Raw genomic sequence first — 18,781 nt, 5'->3', positions numbered from 1 at the left:
GGAGGAGCTGACCTGGTTTGTGAGCAACACCAGAAGGGAAGGTCTAATTTGGAAAGGGATCTGGCCTGTCCCCGACCCACTAGCTGAGACAACAGAGACTGCGGAGATCGTTCTCCATTTCCCACATGCTGGCCAATGATGAGGTTGGCTGAGTGAACGGAAGGTTTGAGCCTCTAGCAGAAGCGGCCAAACTGAAGGCTGCCATGAACCTCTGAGGTGAGCAAATCCGCCAAAAAGTGCAGGACGCACCAAGGCAGAGGAGGAACTTTGTCACAGTGTATAATATATAAACAGACAGAAATGGGAGATCCCGAAGACCTGCATTCAAAGGACATACTGCTCTCAGAGTATAAACAGGCCTCCTCATTCCCATCTCAGCCAGCACGAATGGTTTCTAAGATTAGGAAATTAAAAACGCACCTGCAAGATATGCAGCAGCCCTAGGAATGCTGCTCCTCCACCAATCCCATGCCTCCACTCTGTAGGAGAGGGGTCGGCAGGAAGACACCCGTAACCATGTCATTAAGGCCGCTCTCCAGTGGCAACAGATACAACTAAAGTGGCTATTATATAGGGGAGATGTACAGTGTTGATACCTCTTGAACTATGGAGCCCAGCTGGAAGTGAAGTCTCTGACACAGCTCTCCCAAGTTGGACAGACTGCTAGCCCTCAGGGTGCTATCCGGGTCTCTTGCTCCTCTCAGGAAGGCATGAATCAGAGGAGCTCTGTACTGGCAGCTCATGTCCCCTGCAGGAGAGAGAAGAAGAAAGCACAGGTTTAAAGAGATTTGACAGTCTTCAAAAGCAAATAGTTTAAAGGCCAGGAGATGCTTCCACTAGTGGGAAGGACTTTTCAGAACTCCTTTCCCGCTATGTTGAGCCCATTCCTGGTGCAGTATTGAAAAGCCCTTGCTTCAATTCAGTCGTTTTAGTTGCCAGCATTAGAAATTAGTGGGTCTAGTAGTTTTAACCCCTTCATGACTGTTGGAGCATGGCTGTGTTCCTGTACCATGGTTTCCTGTAGAGTTCCCGGATGTAGCTCTTAAGCAGCTTCTCTCCTAGATAATGCAGGTGAGCCAGTGATCAGCTCTTATTAAATGACTCGTGTTTTCACTAGCAACGCACCACTGTGCTGTCCCTGAGACAGGGACTCTGCAGACCTAGTCTCTAGCAGCAATTCCAGAGGCACACAAGAAGAACAGCCCAAGAGTGGATCATCAGCATTCTGTGTAATCTGAAACAGAGACCAGTGTCTGGGGCTTTCACTCTGCTGCGCATGTTCTCGCCATTGTCTGTAATTTCTGTCAGCCTTTACAAATTCAACACTTACAACAACAAAAAAACAATTTCAAAATCAGAATGAAGTGCTAAAGGCTAGAGTTTCAGAAAATTCAAAGGTGCAAAAAATCTATATCTAATTAGCATGTGCCAGTACTGTGGATGTGCAAACTGGGTAACTGTGCATACAAATGTGTCTAATTAGCTACCTGCATGCACAATTATCCAATTTATAGGCATTAGGACATGCATCCTGTGTGACTAAACCGAAAATCAAGCCAAAAGCATTGCGAAAATGGCAGGTGCATTGCCATGCATTCTATTTTCTGAAAATACAGATCCAAACTGTTACACACTACAACTAAAATTAATTTGGGGCACTATTAAAATATAGGTGCAGAGACAACAATGCAGAATACAAACACAGAACAATTACAGACCAACAGGGACCAAAAAAAAAAAAAAAAATGATTCCATGAGTACCTGAAGACACTTTTCTCTCTCATTTTGTCTCTCTGGCCCACAGGTGGCAAATGAGAGTAGTTCTGGCCTTCAGCTATTTATTACAGTGAGTCTTGTGATGCCAGCTACTAGGAATCCACAGATATTACCAATACAGAGGGGGACACACACACACACAATCGGAGCAGAACTGAGGTCCAAGACCTGGGTGAGAGTTTCTCAACCAAATACATTGGCAAAACCACTTGTTAATGGAAGTTCCACACTGTGGTAGGCTAACAAGCTCTCTACACAGGCAGCTACTGCACCGTGGAGTGGGGGAAATTAACACTTTTAGATGGCCAGTGACTTCAAGTGCCTCTCTTGGGGCTTCCTGCCACAGCCCTCCCAGTATCTGCTCCCTGAAAAACTCTAATCTTGAGTGGCACCAAAGCCATGAGACCACTGAAGCGAGAGCATGCACTTAATGGGAAGAAGAGAATTCAGCAATATATTTCAATGGAGATGAAGCAACTGTGACATTGTATCAGCACAGGAAAGGGTGAGCCAGTAAAGTGGATTCTTCACTGATTGTTCACACTAGAATCCCTAAAAATGGCGTTGAGCAGGGATCATCTCTGAGCAGGCCAAGAGAATCCTTCCATTGCAGCTGGGGAGCAGATCTCTGTCTTTGATATTTCCTGGGCACCCACTAAATATCAGAGCATCCTTGTGGTGAGCCCTCACTTTGGAGTCACAGATTTTAAAAAGAGAGGTTGGATCTTGATCTTTTCATCTGACCTCCTGCCTTACCTCAGAGCACAGAGGCTGGTGTGACGGCTCTCATCTTGCCTCATTAGGCAGAGAGCTCAGACTCCATGCTCCCAAGGGGCGTTTGCTCACTTCTGGTAGTTTTTCAGGCCCCAGTGATACCGGCTGTACATCCGAGACTATGGGTGTGGGAACACCAGACAGAGCCAGCCCGGTCAGGGGCTGTGCCCTTGGACATCAGAGTCATCAGAAAAGGGCAAGCTCTTTTGAGAGAAGAGCGTCACTCTCACCTGGATCTGAACAAGATGCTAGCAGGCTGCCGTGTGCTGCTCTAGGCCTAGCTGATTCTCAGAGCCAGGCAGCCCCTAAACATGCCGCTCTGCTGCTGACGTACTACATGGCCAGATAGCGGAGATGCCTCTCGCATGCACTTCTGCTTGATGAGAAGAGGGCATTACTGCACACACATGCATTTCAATTCAACTATTAAAGCATCACCCAGGGCTTATGGGACAAAGAGGCAGAGTTGCAGTCCTGCTTGTCCTAAACCAGGCCCAGGAGACAGTCCAGAGAGGCACAGGAAGGGATCAAGGGACAGAGAAAGGTAGGGATGCAATTTTGCATAACTGATGAAAATGTGCTAATGAGACGTACAACCCTCTTGTCCAGACACAGAACGTTCAGCGAGTTGTATTAGGGTGGGAGACAGAGTGCTCGAATGGCAGGGGTGTCAGCCCAGCCCAAAGCAGATATACCCCAGTCTCTGTGCAGACAAAGCGGATTCTTCAAGGAGACAAGGCACCCAGGCCACGGGTGTCTCACGTGGAATGCACCCCGCTGGAATCCGCTCATGGCTTCTTGATGGGGGAAATAACCCGTCTGCCGCCTTCTTCTTCTTATGCGACACTAGGGACTGTGAGCGGTGCTGCCTGCTAGCACTGGCTTTATGAGCCAGGGAGTGGTGCAGATGCTCCTTGGAGGAGACCCTTCTCGGTGCCGGGGCATCCCGCACCGAGGCTGCTGGCGCAGCTTCCGGTACTGGCTGAGGGCCGACTCCATCAGGAGGAGCTTCAAACGATAGTCCCGCTCCCTCTTAGTCCTGGGTCTAAAGCTCCTGCAAATGGAGCACTTGTCTGTCTGACCTTTCTCCCAGACACTTAAGACAAGCAGCGTTGCCTCTGGGCGTAGGTTTCGTACACCCCTCGCATGACTTAAACCCCTGTGACAGAGGCATGCCCCGGTATCTGGGGAAAACTGGGGGGGGACCCCCCGAAGTAAGCTTAGCTAACTATGAAACTACAAACTACTGTAACTATCACTCTATGAAACTATTTACAACTAAAAAGGGGTAGGTAGGCACTTGTGAATGCAAGAAACTGAGCTGTTCCAACGACTGTCACAGGCTGTAAGAAGGAACTGAGCAGGCGGCAGGGACCGATATACAATGCCATGAAAACGCCACTCCAGGGGACTCCACAGCTGGGTACCACTAGGGGAAAAACCTTCCGCCAATCGTGCACACGGCGTGCACACACCTATTGGAATGGATATGAGCCATCACTTGAAGAAGAATGAATGGTTCAGAGTGGGCAAAGCAGGCACTGTTGTCTAGTCCTTCATGCTACGAGAGCAAGGGGACACACACAGCCGAAACACACAAAAATTTAAAGCTGATAAAAAGGGTTTTTTTTAATAAAAAATGTGCCAAGCAGAGTTATCATGCAGGACTAGCTGCCACAAGATACCACAAGGCTCAGCAGCAGTCACACAAAGATTTAACATTTCTATGAACAACAACAAGAACATCCACTATTACAGTAGGCATGATAAACTCAGGCTTCTGCTGACAGACTTAAGCCAACCGCATTCTCCAGTTCTGAACAGCAGATGGCTTGTACCAAGGACTGGCTTCCATAACAGGGGACCAGAGGTGAGGTGTTCTCAAGAGCGCGTCTCAATGCATTTCCAAGTCATTGTTAACTTCACCTCTCTTTGAATTCTAAGCGATTCCCGCTCAGTTCAGACAGCAGCGCAGAACACACAGCGTTGTATCAGCGTCACACAGCCTGGCCTGCTCATTGGCATCCTCCAGTTCTACACAGACAGACTTCAGCCAGTTACTAGTAGGGCTACCTAGGCTGCAGAGTTCTGGGAACACCATAAACTAAAGCAATTGTGCCCTCGCGCTACATGGCTACCCATCTGAGACATTTCTCTGAGCATTACATTTTCACACCAGACCCTTCGTGCTTCCTCCCATTCTGCCCCTCACATTTTGGAGGAGCTCCCTGGAAACACTGCAAAGCTACCTTACGATCCCCCTTCAAATCTCTCCGTAAAACTCTCCTTTGCCGGCACATCTAAAAACACTTGACAATGGTTCGGCTGCTGGGTGTGCTGAGACGACACCTGTCATGCTGGCCAGCACTGTTTCCTTGTACTTCCCTGACTCTTGTCTCCATCTGTTTCTCTTGTCTTATAGTTAGGATTGTCAGCTCTTTGAGGGGCAAGGGCCAGCTCTTTGTTCTGTGTCTGTACAGCGCCTAGCACCATGGAGTCTTGGTCCAGGACCGGGGTCCCTAGGCGCTACACTAATATAAATAATAAATAGAAGAATGCTACATTCCTTGTTCTGGAATTCACACACTGTACCATGCAGCAAAGATGTCTATACCCCTGGAGGTAATATTGTAGGGTTTTCTCTGCACTGGTAGGCTGGCACCTCCCCTGCATTGCACTGAAAGGCCCATGCCATTGAGGGAAAGCTAATTACTATGGCTCTCTCTTGCTAAAGCAAGTGACAGCACCGGCAGGTTGGTGGATTAGTTACTGAACGAACAAAGCAGCTTCCCCTCCCCCTGCAGAGCAGGGCGGATAATCCCTGACTAACCAGAGGAAATGTCTCCCCTGACATAGCTGTGGCAGATTTAATGTGCCTGTGATGAAGTAAATCCTTCAGGAAACCTCAGAGAGGGAAGGAAAGAGCTTTTTCCCCACTTGCCCCATCCGAAATGAGGCTTGCTGATAAGCAGGGTGCAGCCAGTGATTCAAAGTGACACACACACCAGCATCAGGTTACACAGATTCCATTTGCTTTTCTAGTACTTTCAGCCAGGTAACAGATCTCAACTTGCCTTGAACTATCTGCTGCCATGGGCCAGAAGCAAAAATCTACTTCATAATAAGGCTGAGACAAAGAGCTAAAGCTGGTGCAAACAAGCACTCATTGGATGGGAAGTTTGTGTGCCACACTGTCACTTACAACAGCCTACAACCAAGGGCTCAGCCCTGTCCTCAGAGAGACAAGCAGCCCAGCGCTGCATCTCCTGTAGAGTCCAGCACCACCGGAGATTTTTCAAGGCAAGCAATGCCTGCTACCAAAGATGAGAATTCAGCCCTAACCGAGCAGAATATAGCGCAAAAGGTTTCTCCTCCAAGGCAGCTGAGTCTGTCCCACAATTGACACCAACTGTGTCACAGCAGGAGGGGAAGAGGAGAAATCACCATTTAATTTGTCTGTGCTGCATGTGGATCCACAGATTTCCACCTCCACTGTCTCCAGAGTCAAACAAGGGAGGGTGTAGTATAGTACAGAACAGAATGAATGGCAAGGTCCCTAGAAATAAACCCTGATTTCCAGTCACCGACTGCGTTTCCCGACTGACCCTTCTGTCGGGGCTTGGCTAGCCAGCCAATTACTGAGGAACATTTAATCAGAGTTTCCGCTGCTGTAGAAATCTGGTTGATTCGATTGTCACACACTCGGGGGCTTTTATCCCAGAAACGTACCCTCTCTCTGCACCGGCCAGCTCTTGCCAATCTATCATTGCTACTGCCAGCACCACTGGGAGGGGGAGGGGATGGTTTAAATTGTTTTTTTCCTTTTTATAATTTTGCCTCATTGTCCTACTAGTTGTCAGTGATTTTCTGGTACTATCATCTAGTGAGGGGCCAGTTATTGGCTGGACAGGGCCACCAGGAGGTGCCCAACAATACTCTGCTGGAGCTCCGTGATTAGCTGAGAGGATCCCAACCTGGAACCCTAGAGCCATCTTAGGCATGGTTACTGAAGCTGCAGCAGAGACATACGGATAATTTATTCGTAACCACTTAGAGCCGACAATTACAGCCATAAATTCAGGGTCTAATATCTTGCTGAAGGCAATGATCAACTGATTGGACTTTTATTCTGTATTGAGGCTCTTGTTCCAGCCCAGATTGCTACAGTTTAACCTGCTATGAAGATTGTTTCCCACTGTCTTGAGGGCAAATGGGAAAGAATGATGCATCCTCTTGTTCCTCTGGAGCAGTTGGGAGGCTGAGATAACTAGCTCCCTGGCCGCCTCCGCACCGTGCACATACTACCGATGTTAAACCACCTGCATGCTGAAGCAAGCTCTCTGTCTTGATGGGACACGTGAGTGCAGCCAGTACAGCATCACTATAGCACTCACTGGACGGGCAGGCTGCCTACGTTTCTACAAAAAGAACAGGAGGACTAGTGGCACCTTAGAGACTAACCAATTTATTTGAGCATGAGCTTTCGTGAGCTACAGCTCACTTCATCGGATGCATTCAGTGGAAAATACAGTGGGGAGATTTATATACACAGAGAACATGAAACAGTGGGTGTTACCACACACACGGTAAGAAGCGTGATCACTTAAGATGAGCTATTACCAGCAGGAGAGCAGGGGAGAGGGGGGAGAAAACCTTTTGTAGTGTGGGCCATTGTGATCACTCTCCTTACAGTGTGCATGATAACACCCATTTTTTCATGTTCTGTGTGTATATAAATCTCCTCACTGTATTTTCCACTGAATGCATCCGATGAAGTGAGCTGTAGCTCACGCTCAGATAAATTGGTTAGTCTCTAAGGTGCCACAAGTACTCCTGTTCTTTTTGCGAATACAGACTAACACGGCTGCTACTCTGAAACCCCCATACATTTCTACAGTCGTCCCATAGTTCTGCTTTCCTGGTTTGCACACACGCAGCCACCCAAGTCTATATTTCTCAGTGTCCCATGCACTTTGGGGAACATTAGGCCATTACTGTTCTTATCTGAGAGAGTTCAGATCCCTGGTCACCTGGATACGCACAGCCCGAACAGGGGTAGTACAAGCTTCCCACCAGTTGCTCCCCAGACCTGCTCTTACATCTCAAATCTGAACGGAAAGACCTCAGCTAGGGGTAAGAAAGATTCAGTCTTCATGGCTCTTCCGCGCTTGGCTTCTGTGCCAAGGTTGACAACTAATGCCAGTTGTAATGTGGGCACCTGTGCACGGAGACCAACCACCAGTGGGTAACAACTTTTGCTCCCGACCAGCCAAGGAAGGGTATTCTGTTCAGCACTGCAGTGACACAGCCCATTACGGCAGACAGACCGTGCCAAGTATTTCAAAGTTACAGGAGCCAAACATGTACCCATGGCTGCGCTGCTGGAAGGGACAGTTTGTGCCACCAGCCGCACAAGAGCCCCAGGGAGGCAACCGCAAGGCAGTTTTCACCCTCTTAAAGAAACAACGGCCCCAGTCCACGCCATTTGCTTCAGATTAGCAACCACATGGGAGGAGTCAGATACCACTGCGGTGGGCACGGCCTAAGAACCTAAATGGAGTTAATGGCCTTTGGCTAAGCCAAAGTAGTACTACCGAAGGGATTGCTACGACACTGGAAATGCTCTTTGCCAGGGATGTTCCTGCTATAAAAATCAACATGGAAAGAATTCACGTGTATTTATTTTTGTTGTGAGAGGTTGGGCGTAGTCTCAAGCGGCCTGTCCATTTCTACTGGATCATAGAATCATAGAATATCAGGGTTGGAAGGGACCTCAGGAGGTCATCTAGTCCAACCCCCTGCTCAAAGCAGGACCAATCCCCAACTAAATCATCCCAGCCAGGGGATGTAACCATGTACATTAGCTTGGTTACAACAAATGCTTCAAATCAATATTAGGTAAATGAGATGTTAACACAAAAATGTTACCGGCATTTTGATTTCACATTCAAATACAAAGTTCTTCCAATGGCTAATTTTAGTTCTTGTACGGATTGGCAAACTCCACTCAGCTACAGTCATTTGATGTGATCAGACCATTGCAAGTAGCCTTCCCTCTACTCTGAAGGCGACAAAAGGGCCAGTTGTGCTGCAGGATTGCCTCCCTGGAGGAGGTGGAGCTCCAATTCATGGCAAAGTTGAGAAAAAATATAGAGATAAAAAGACGGGTTTAAAATGCTGGATAAACTCTTTAGTGTGTTGCAATATGCACAATTTAAAGACATACAGTTTAATTTAATTTGGTCTATAAATACTCAGGCCAGTCAGCACATGCCAAAGACTAAATGTCTCAGGGACTGTACCGGTAAAAGAGTGTAGTCTGGAGGAGATGGGTGAGAGCCTGGCAACATCACAGCTTGCCCTCCAACCCCCAATGTCAGTAGCCCCTGTGGTGCTCTCCTTACAGTGACACATGATGGCTGAGGCACCCACGTGCCAGTCACAACAGAGCCCCTGTTCTGCCAAGGCTCAACAAGGGGCATCACAAGGTCGATCTTCTACCCAGGAAGAAGGGCTGCAATCGAATGCCAAGGAGCCAATCCCTCCTACATGGCAGGTCCCCGATGGGTGGCAGAGACAGTCACCTACGAATCCCAGCCAAACAACTGAAGTCAGAGTTGAGGCTACAGAGAACTATTGACCAGTTTAAAACATTAGAGGATAATAGTATTAATGAAGCAAAAGTCAAGACGACCGACCATTCCAAGGGCTTGTGTATGCTACAAATGGTTGACAGGTTATGCTGGCAAAGCCCCCTAGTGTAGATGCAGCACACGCCCAGAGAGGGAGTTTTCTGTCAGCATATCACCCCCCCCCCCCAACATCAGACAGAAGCACTCTTCTACCAGCAGAGTTGCGTCTCCTCTCGGGGGGGTGGGGGGGGGTTGATGGCATAGCTGCGTCAGCTAGGTGGTGTGGTTTTTCACACAGCTGCCCTGACAAAACGTTGTAGTGTAGACCTGGTCTTAGAGTTCAGAAATGCTGACCACCAGAGTCAGGGAATACTTAGCTCCTCTTCCAATGCAAACCTTGGCTCTATCTAGCTTTGGGATTTAAGGTGCCTGTCACACTGGTATCTAAGTGTACACAGGTATCTTAAACCTGACCCCACTTCCTGAGCATCCCTCACTGAATTTTCAAGTATGGACCACAGGCCCCGCCCCTGCTTTTCCCAGACAAAGCTCTCCATAACTGGCTTGTAAACTGCAAACCCCTGTCTCATGAGAGGCTAGAGACAAGACCTTCCCCAGGGCCTCGGAGTATGTGCCAGAGACCACAACATCACACATCTCCCTGTACATATCATCCACACAAGACCCTGCTCCCCAGCTATTTCTCCATTTTTGGCCAAATACCCGATTCTGCCCCCATTCAACCTCCCAAAACTGGTTAGGCCTCTACATTAGCGATACTTGCTAGAGCCTCAGTCCAGAGACTAGGCTGAATGCAGGAAAAGCCCCAGTCTCCCCATCACGCCCTGCCAAGATGGGCCTGGGAGTCTCCTCTACTCAAGAAAGGCTGGAAGAGTGAATGCACGCTGTCACTGTACAGCAAAATATCTTGCTGTTGTGATCCAAGGAATTCATTTCATGTTGTCACTAGTGGGCTCTTGCAATCAGTAAGAGGAGGATTAATAAGAGATGAGAGGGCAGAGCCAAAGCTGGAGTGGGAACCCGCCCTTTCGTATTCTTAGCATTGCTGAACACCATGCATGACGTTCAGATCTCCTGACTTTCCAGTCTGGTTTGGTAACTGCAATGCTCAGGGAACAGTTTCACGAATGGTCTATTTAACACAGCCAGCCCTACATTTTATTTTTTTAAATTCAGCCTCTTGCTCCCTGTTCTCTCAGATCTGGAACAGGGCAAAGGCCACCAATCCAAACCAGCTCCCTTGCTTTGGGGAGGAGGAGGAGGAGAGAACTGCAACTGGTTTGTTTTTTTTAAAAAAGGAGAAAAATCAGCAATGAGCAGGATACAGCATTGACATACTGCAGTGTAATTATGTTATTAACTTTAAAAAAAGGGCCCTTTGCCAGTTGCAGCTCGTGTCTACGAGCCAAAAGAATTTTCCTGCAGTTGGTGGTTTTTGGAGAAGGTTTAGGATAGCAGTGTAAAGGAATCCAACCAGCAAGAGGTGTAACTCTACCTCGGAAAACAAAAAGCCCTTCAAATCACCATACGGCTGAGTGGGAAGCTGAGAGTTAAACATTCTAAATGCTGCAGAGACCACACAGCAAGGGGGAGTTTCTGTCAGTGAAAGACAGTGATGGACTGGTCTACACACCTCCCCCAACCACTCGTCTACCCACTGAAGGGGAATGGCTGGGAGGGAGGAAGGTAAAGAAAGAGCGTCAATCGTTCAAGAGTTGGATCAACCACTCCCAGTGAGGAGACAGAGTCAGGGGCTGTTTTGCGAAGTAGGGGAACATAACTTATGCTCTGTGCTGAATCTGCAGAATCGCTCCATGGTTTCAAGAATCACTCATTTGTTCGAGATTCCTGGGCATAAGGATATCGCTCAGGACACTGCATTTGAACAATAAGAGGATGGTGAAAGCACAACACTCCATTCCAGGCAACTTGAGGAGATGGGGGCAATGAGAATGTAAACCTTCAGCTAACCCTTCCCAGTTCCCACCCCAAGAGTGACGAACCTGCAGATCCCACCAAACCAGCATTTCCATGTTTTAAAGGGAAAGGTCTAGGGAAGAACACCGGACCAGGAGAGCAGAGGACTCAGCAGGCTCTCCAGCCTCACTGCAGTCCATCATTCTAACATAGTCCCACAGTTCTTCTGCAGCAATCTGTAGAAGAGAAGTTTTCCCTTCACCAGGGAGAGGTCTGTGCTACAACTCGAGTGCAGAGAACAGTAGCCACAAAGGGTGAGTAGTAGTGGGGCGGGCGCCCCGAACACAGCACTGCTGATCAGCGTCTTAAGATATTCCATGTCTGTGAGAACACGTCCCCCAGCCACCTTGCCCACACCCGGGCAATCACCAGAACATCCCTGCTGCTGCTAACCCAGGCTCAGGTCCCCCAGTGGGAGCAATTCTGGGAGGCCCAACAGCATTTTAAGTATGCATTGTTTCAGAGTAACAGCCGTGTTAGTCTGTATTCGCAAAAAGAAAAGGAGGACTTGTGGCACCTTAGAGACTAACCAATTTATTTGAGCATGAGCTTTCGTGAGGTGAGCTGTAGCTCACGAAAGCTCATGCTCAAATAAATCGGTTAGTCTCTAAGGTGCCACAAGTCCTCCTTTTCTTTTTAAGTATGCATTGATTAGTATGGCTCTGAGCAGCTAGAGGCCATCGTGCTCACAGTGTCAGCAGCACCTGGCAACTCTGGGCTCCCAATGCTAGCATCCGTGGAGCTGGAAGCCTTAGCCACCAGCAGTGCTGGCCAGGGCAGGATTTCTGCCTCCATCACCGCAGCCTAGCAGCAGCCCAAGGCAGTTTTATTAATCACTTTCTGCACCAGGCCAACGTGAGGGGGGCACAGATGGGGAAGCATCTGGGACAGCTGATAATGTACAGAGTTAAGTTCAATAAAAGGCTAGAAAGGAATCTAGTCAATGGATGCAGCTGGCTCTGCAGTGAAGTAGGAGGAATACTGTCTGTTCTCTGAGGAGCTCACACCATAGGGCTGGGCAGGGGAAGAGAGAAGGCAAGAGGCAGGTATTATTTCTCCTTATTAGACAAGCAGGTCTCCCAAACATCCAGAGGCACCAGACTGGCACATACAAATAACTCCCCTCCCATAAGAGGATTTTTTTTTGTAACAGCAGAACTTGAGGGCACACAGTCACCATCATGCCCAGACAAGCCACAAAGCTTCAGTCCCAGGGGAGCCAGGAAGTGCTGGGCAATACCATTTCGTTTTATAACGCGTTGTTAGCCATACAGGAAGCAGGTAGGCAACTCCTGAGCTACCATTGACAGGGAAGTGAAGCAGAGGGAGAGTTTATGGTGCAGTAAATATCACACCTGGATCAAAACATATAGGGAGCTTTGTTGGGCTTCCCAGTGTTTGTTGGGCCAGGGAAAGTGGGTAGAGCTCTGAGAAGCTGGACATTATCGCTGAAAAGACTTTGCTTCTCCTCGCAAGGTTTAGACTAGTTACAACACAACAAGTGCCAAGGCTCCAGTATCCTGAGATAGAAGAGAAGCCAGAGCTGGGTTTATGAGGCAATTGTCTCAGAGAAACTAGAGGGATCACTACTTCTCTAAGGAGCAGAAGGAGATACTAAGCTCCAAGGCACCCTGCTTTGGGACTGGTGCTAGTTACAATGGCATCGGCTGCAGGCCCTGCCCGGCCAAATCCTGAAATCCCACAGAGGGAAGTTGTTTAGATCCACCTGTCAATGGGGATCACGGATTACTCTGCACTCTTCATTCAAGGGCATCACTCCTTCCCGGGAGGATCGGGTTCTGGAGGCTCAGCTGGTTAGCAGGCCTGGGTCTCCAGGTTAGCTCTTGGGTGAACATAAGCGGTGTGGAGGCAGTATGTTGAGCCCTGGACTCCCCTTGAGGTTCCAATACCTCTCCTCTGGGGGAGACCTGCATCCAGCCCTCCTGATTCACAAAGGGGAAGCCAAAGCCTAAGCACCTTCAGGTCAGGAGAGGAAGGGAAATCCTGGCTCCTTTTCCTTTTGGTTTGTTTAGCTTAGCCTGTGAAGAGGCAGGGCACACTTTTAGGTATTACTTGTTACAGCAGCTGCCAGAAGAGACTTGTCCAGCTTTATTTTATCCCTCCACCCTGTGTGTCTTGGCATCCCACAACACCCGCTCTACAGTGAGACTCTGGCAGCAGCAAGGACAAAAACCACCAGCATCAGCAATGTCTGGACCTTCCTGGGCTGCAAGTTCCTGCTGTTCTGCTCTCTGCTGAGTAACTTATGATTCAGTTGCCAAACTCCATCATCGACTTGAGGTGGAAGACAGGTAGTTGTTTAACATGACAGCACCTCCTGCCCAAACCTTCCCTTCCCTTCCACAGGGAAGCACTGAAGTTTGGAAGAGTCTAATCAACCAACTGCAGCTCACAGGTCACTAGCCCAGCTGATAATTTTCCCCTCTGATTTTGCCTGGGGTAAATACACGAAGAACCATAGAAATGTCAGGCTGGAAGGGACCTGGAGAGGTCATCTAATCCAGCCCCAACACTGAGGCAGGACCAAGTTAAACACTTGTCCGAGATGGTCTCAGTCAGGGGTCCCCAGTGTGGTGCCCGTGGGTGCCATGGTACCCGCCAGGGCATTTCTGTGCGCCCGCAGGACAACCCGCCGCTGAAATGCCGCCAAGAAGCGTTGCCATTTCTCAGTGGCATTTCGGTGGCGGCACTTCTTCCCGTTGCCACTTTTCGGCTGCGGCATTTTGGTGGTGGGGTGTTTGGCGCCTGCCACAGTCTTCTAGGAATAGCAATATGCTATTCCCACAAGAAAGGTTGGGGACCACTGGTCTAGGTTGTCTAAACTGTTCTTAAAAACCTCTAGTGATGGGGATTCCACAACCTTCCTTGGAAGGCTGTTCTAGAGTTGAACTACCCTTAAGTTTTTCCTAAACTACAACCTAGGATAGAAATCTCAGTTCTTTGTAAAACATGAAATAGGTTAACATTTCTACCAGCAGCTATTTAACTTAAAGGGACAGGCAATCTATTTGGATCATAAAGGGAAGGACATGGAGCCCAATCTATTGAGCATTTCCTTAAAAACGATCATGTTAGTTCTATGTCTCCATGACATGCTGAGAGCACATTACACCAGTGCTCTGTGCTGACAACTTACCCAGGGGACTATCCTTCACCCTGTGCAATACCTGCCACTGCAGTCATAATAAGCAGAGGTGCTCAAGCTGAAATCCCATTGGTTTGTGGGTGGTGGGCGGGACGTTCTTTACAAAGGCTTCTGGATCCTGGATTTGCTTCCTCCCTTGTTTTGTCAGGGTTGGAATTCATTAGCCTTCTGGACACACTGCCAGGCTCATTACCCCTGTAGATATTTGGGGAAGGAGTGGGTTGGTGTGCCTGCTGGAGCTGTGGGTTGCATCTGGGGCTTTTACACAGCAGTGCGATTCTAATGGTTGAACATTCATTTGGGCATGGCATGTAGTTCTGATAACTATTCTAATGTGCTAAAGGCCTGATTTTAGGGGGTGTGCATTGAAGTCAGCAGGAGCTGGAGTTGCTCAGCACACCTGAAAATCAAGTCGCAAATGAGCAGCTTTAAGTCAGGGCGACCAAAGTGCAGCCGTCACACCAAACAGATGTTCCATCTTGATCCAAGCAGCCTGGCCACGAACAGTAAAAGAGGATGTTGCTTATTGTCTTCTTCATTTTATGTCAGATAGACACTGCCCTCAAATTCCCAGTGTGACCTCAGCTGGGTAAAGTCTGGGCACATCTGGTTTAAGTGACCAGTACTAACCCATCAAACTTACAGAAGAGTCACTACTGGAAAGTGCAAACTTTTCACAGTATGTTTTATTTTTGTAGATCTGAAAAAAAAATTCAATAAACTAAAAATTTGCAGTGAAAACTTCAACTTCAAAGTTTTCTACCATCTTCACTGGAACATGGACACACAGACAGCAATAAAAGCCCTTGGCCATACACAAGAGTAATGGTACAAGTGGCTCTGATGCAGTATTTGGTACACCCTCCAAAAGAGAAACTGCTGTAGACTTACCCAGTGCCCGGGTTACCCGCATCAGCACCTCTCCCACTTTCATCCTGGTCTCTGCAGTCTGGGGTCCTGTGGTGCCTGGTGAAGTGCAGCCATACTGGGCCAGTAGGCAGGGGAGGATTTGCTCTGGGTACACATCTGACAGAAGGGCAACACCTGACGTTCAAAACAAAAAGGGGTACATGATTCAATCTAAAATATAAGGCAGAGGATGGAGAGTACGTAGTATACACAGTTGTTAGGATAACTGAAGAGAGAATAGGTAGGAGCACCTGGACATATGGACCCAGGATGTCTAACCACGGAGCACCAAACCACAGTGAACTTACAGAAGAAAATCAATCTCAGGGTCTATTCTGGGTTTACTACCTCTCTGCTCAGTGAGCTGCTCTGCCTCGAGGGCTCTACCCTCCAGGTCAGTCCCTCCCTGGGGCAACAGACTCCCATTCAGCTACACCCAAAACTACCACTTTACTTCTCAGACCAATAAAATGCTAAGAGTATCCGGCCCCAAGGGCTAATCACCTGTGGATCTGTGAATATGGGTGGGGTGGGAAAACTGGTCTTGCAGCTGCAAAATGCACCCCCCCCCCCATCTCAGCTCCATTAGTGACTGAGCAGAGCTGTAAAATACCATGGTTCCCACCTCCCACTAATTGCTGCTGGGCAATTGTTAGCAGTACAGGTTACTGCTCCAGCCCTTTGTGTGGTGGATGTAGCTGTCATCCATGCATCTCAATCATAGCTGTAGGGTACCAGCAGACATGCACTGGGGCACAGAATGAGAAGGAAGAGAGCTTGCAGATGGAGATTTTTACAGTGATTAGAAGAGGCAGGTTGTAGGCAAATCTTTTTATTTGCACAAGGCAGCGTCAGTTGATAGTTTGGGGGATTTTAATGGTCTTTGTTCACTTTGGCATCTCTAGCACACGTCAACACGCTTGCCAAACAGTCTCCGTCTCCTCATGCTTTTAAGCCTGAGGATCACGGTATCTTGCTGTCTGTATCAACCTGGGAACCTGAAAGGTAGTTCTTCTCCTGCAGGTTCTGGGCCAGCCCATCACTCCCACTGTCACCCAAGAAAAAATGGCACTGACTGTGCCCTTGGAGAGCGGGGCCAGCTAATCAAGCTACAGAGTACTCACTCCTCCCCAGACCTATCTGCAGCGAGTAGGCAGGGGTGACCAGTGCGCAGCCAGACTGACAGGAGATGTTAACCAGGCAAAAACTAGTTACAAAACTGAAGGGAAGGAGAAGGGTCGAAGCATCACTGAAAGCCGCCTGAGCTGGCAAACAGCAGCACTGCGGCACTTAATAGTGCTCAGCTAAGCTCCGGAGACAAATTCACCCTGTAGCCTAAGATGGACTCTCTTTGACCTGCCTTGCAATGGGGATTGTGGGAGAACACCAGGGAGTTTATGACCCAACATAGTGGTCTCCTTTGCACCCCTCACTGCTCTCTTCTCAGACCCTCCCTCAAACACCATACTTGGGGACTGACAGCATGTGTCCTACCCTGGCCTCAGTACTCCAATCTCTGGTGAGCCAAAGTTCCAAGGCAGGTCCCCAAAATCATGAGACTGACTCAAACAAGAATGAAGGTTGGGGATTTATTTGCTATCTACTTTGAGCCTTTGGGGTGTACCTGGGTTACGTTACAGCTTTTCTCCATGGCCAGGAGGACTCCAAATGGAGTGAGCCCCTTCTGTAGGCATATGACTGAAGGAGCTGGGGCTTCCAGAACACTCCCAATATTATGAGCCAGGCCCTAGCAGCCCGAGGGTTGGTAGGACTGTCCAGTGCACCATTTTCCAGGGCTCAGTCCTGTCACCAAAAGCTGACAGCGCTGAACGCAATGTTGCGCGTAGCACAGACCAGGACAGGCCATATTCAGCATCCCGTCAGTGAACACAATTGCTGGCATCTGGATTCAGCCCTGGCGAGGTTCTTGCAGCATGGTGCTGGCCTGGAGATCACTGGCAAGGCAAGAGTCACAAACAAACAACAAAGGCTGAGGTTGAACACAGAAAAGGCAAGGCCTCAAGGTGCGCTGTACAACAGACAAGGCATTGGGGCAAGGCCACGGGTTTTGGCTTTCCCAGCAAAGACCAATAGGCTGGGATGAGAAAAATCAAGGCATCAGCACCAAGTCACAACAGGAATTCAGCCTGGGTCACATCAATTCAATAAATGAACCAACCTTGGCCCCTAGCCCTTTCCCTCTCCCTTTGGCCGTACGCCTATGAGCTCTGCAAGGCAGCTCCCACGTCCCTATCTCCTCGGACACTTCTGAGCGCTCATAAGAGACCTCAACCCCATCGACATCAACAAGACAACCCTAGCCAAGCTTCCTCTAAACACAGCCCCTTCGTATCAAATCTCTCTCACGTTCAGCTCATGTGGTCTGTCTGTCGAACCGTTTACTCTCCGGTTCAATATAACTTCCAGCAACCTACTCCCGTACACTAAGGCTTGTCTACACAGTGGGATAGTAGGCTCTACAGGGGGTAGGGTGGGGTTGATTTCTAATGAATAACACTTTAGGGCACTGTAATTGGCCTGTGTAGACCCTGCTGGTGCGCTTTAATGGAGTGCTGTTTGCGTAGAGTGCATTGTCCCACAAGCCCTAACTAGTTCAATGAACTGCTCCTTACATAAGCCCACGGTTGTGGTCCTCTGGCACTGCCGGTCTATTAATAAATAGCTTTTACAGGGGCTGGAAGTTTACTATGTGACAAGTTTCTCTTGAAGATCAGAATGGGCTCGTGTCACATGAGTAACTCATCTTGTACTGCTCCAGGTTGAACACCACAGCAGATGAGAGGAGACAGCTCACGAAATCTGTTTCTAACAGTCTGTGCACTGTGTATCTCTCAGCTCTGGAGTTGCTATTTCACCTTCTTAGTAGAGTACGCCCCCCTCTCCCCAGTAGTCTCCAGGTTACATGAAACCCATGCTAATAACCTAAAGATTCCTGGAGAAACTCATTCTAGCAGAAGACTGGAAGTTTTGAGAGTTGGCTGGGTTTAGCTATGAAATGAATGTACATCTTCGCCCACACACGTGGAGTGCTGGAGGTACTGGAGCAGGGGAGGGGAAAGGACACAGTAAGTTAGTAGTCTTCTGGAATCCTGGTTAAAATTTGGTGTCAGGCCCAGGTGCAGTGTACCTGGAATCTCCACGCAGACCCTGATGGAACTGCAGGTAAAGACCGGGACAGTATGGCCTGTGCTTTCTGACATTGTTTGATCCTGGCTGCCGAGTTGTAATTCACTGTGATGCCTACAAAAAACTTGATAGCTGTGCGTGGGGGGAAGTCAGGGCTGGGATAATGCAGGGTGCTGCCGACTAGGATGGAGACGCACTGGCACCGCTGGATGGGAGAGGCCCAGACTAGAAGAGCAGAGGGTACTATCGGGCAGGAATGAGTGGCATCGGAGCTATGGCCTTTATTTGAATGAGTAATGAGCTTCATATGGAGTATAAAACTGACATGAAAGTCTTGCTGATATAACTGACGTGACTCCTTTTAGCCATACCCTAATTA

General features: G+C 48.7%; 1 protein-coding gene across 2 annotated transcripts in view; it reads right to left on the bottom strand.

Annotated features, from left to right (window-relative positions):
- The window catches only part of TANGO6 (transport and golgi organization 6 homolog), an 87,726-nt gene that overhangs the window by 17,129 nt on the left and 51,816 nt on the right, over positions 1-18,781 (bottom strand). For both annotated transcript variants that reach the window (XM_074969224.1, XM_074969223.1), the window contains exons 15-16: positions 15,238-15,390; positions 597-748 (exon numbers count right to left, since the gene is read on the bottom strand). In XM_074969224.1, coding sequence (XP_074825325.1) covers positions 597-748; positions 15,238-15,390 — 305 coding nt within the window. The remainder of the gene's footprint in view (positions 1-596; positions 749-15,237; positions 15,391-18,781) is intronic.

This window comes from Natator depressus, chromosome 12 (assembly GCF_965152275.1).
Source record: "Natator depressus isolate rNatDep1 chromosome 12, rNatDep2.hap1, whole genome shotgun sequence".
In the NCBI taxonomy this organism is placed as follows: domain Eukaryota; kingdom Metazoa; phylum Chordata; order Testudines; family Cheloniidae; genus Natator; species Natator depressus.
Note: the sequence above shows the minus strand (reverse complement) of the source record. Positions and strands in the feature narration are given on the sequence as shown.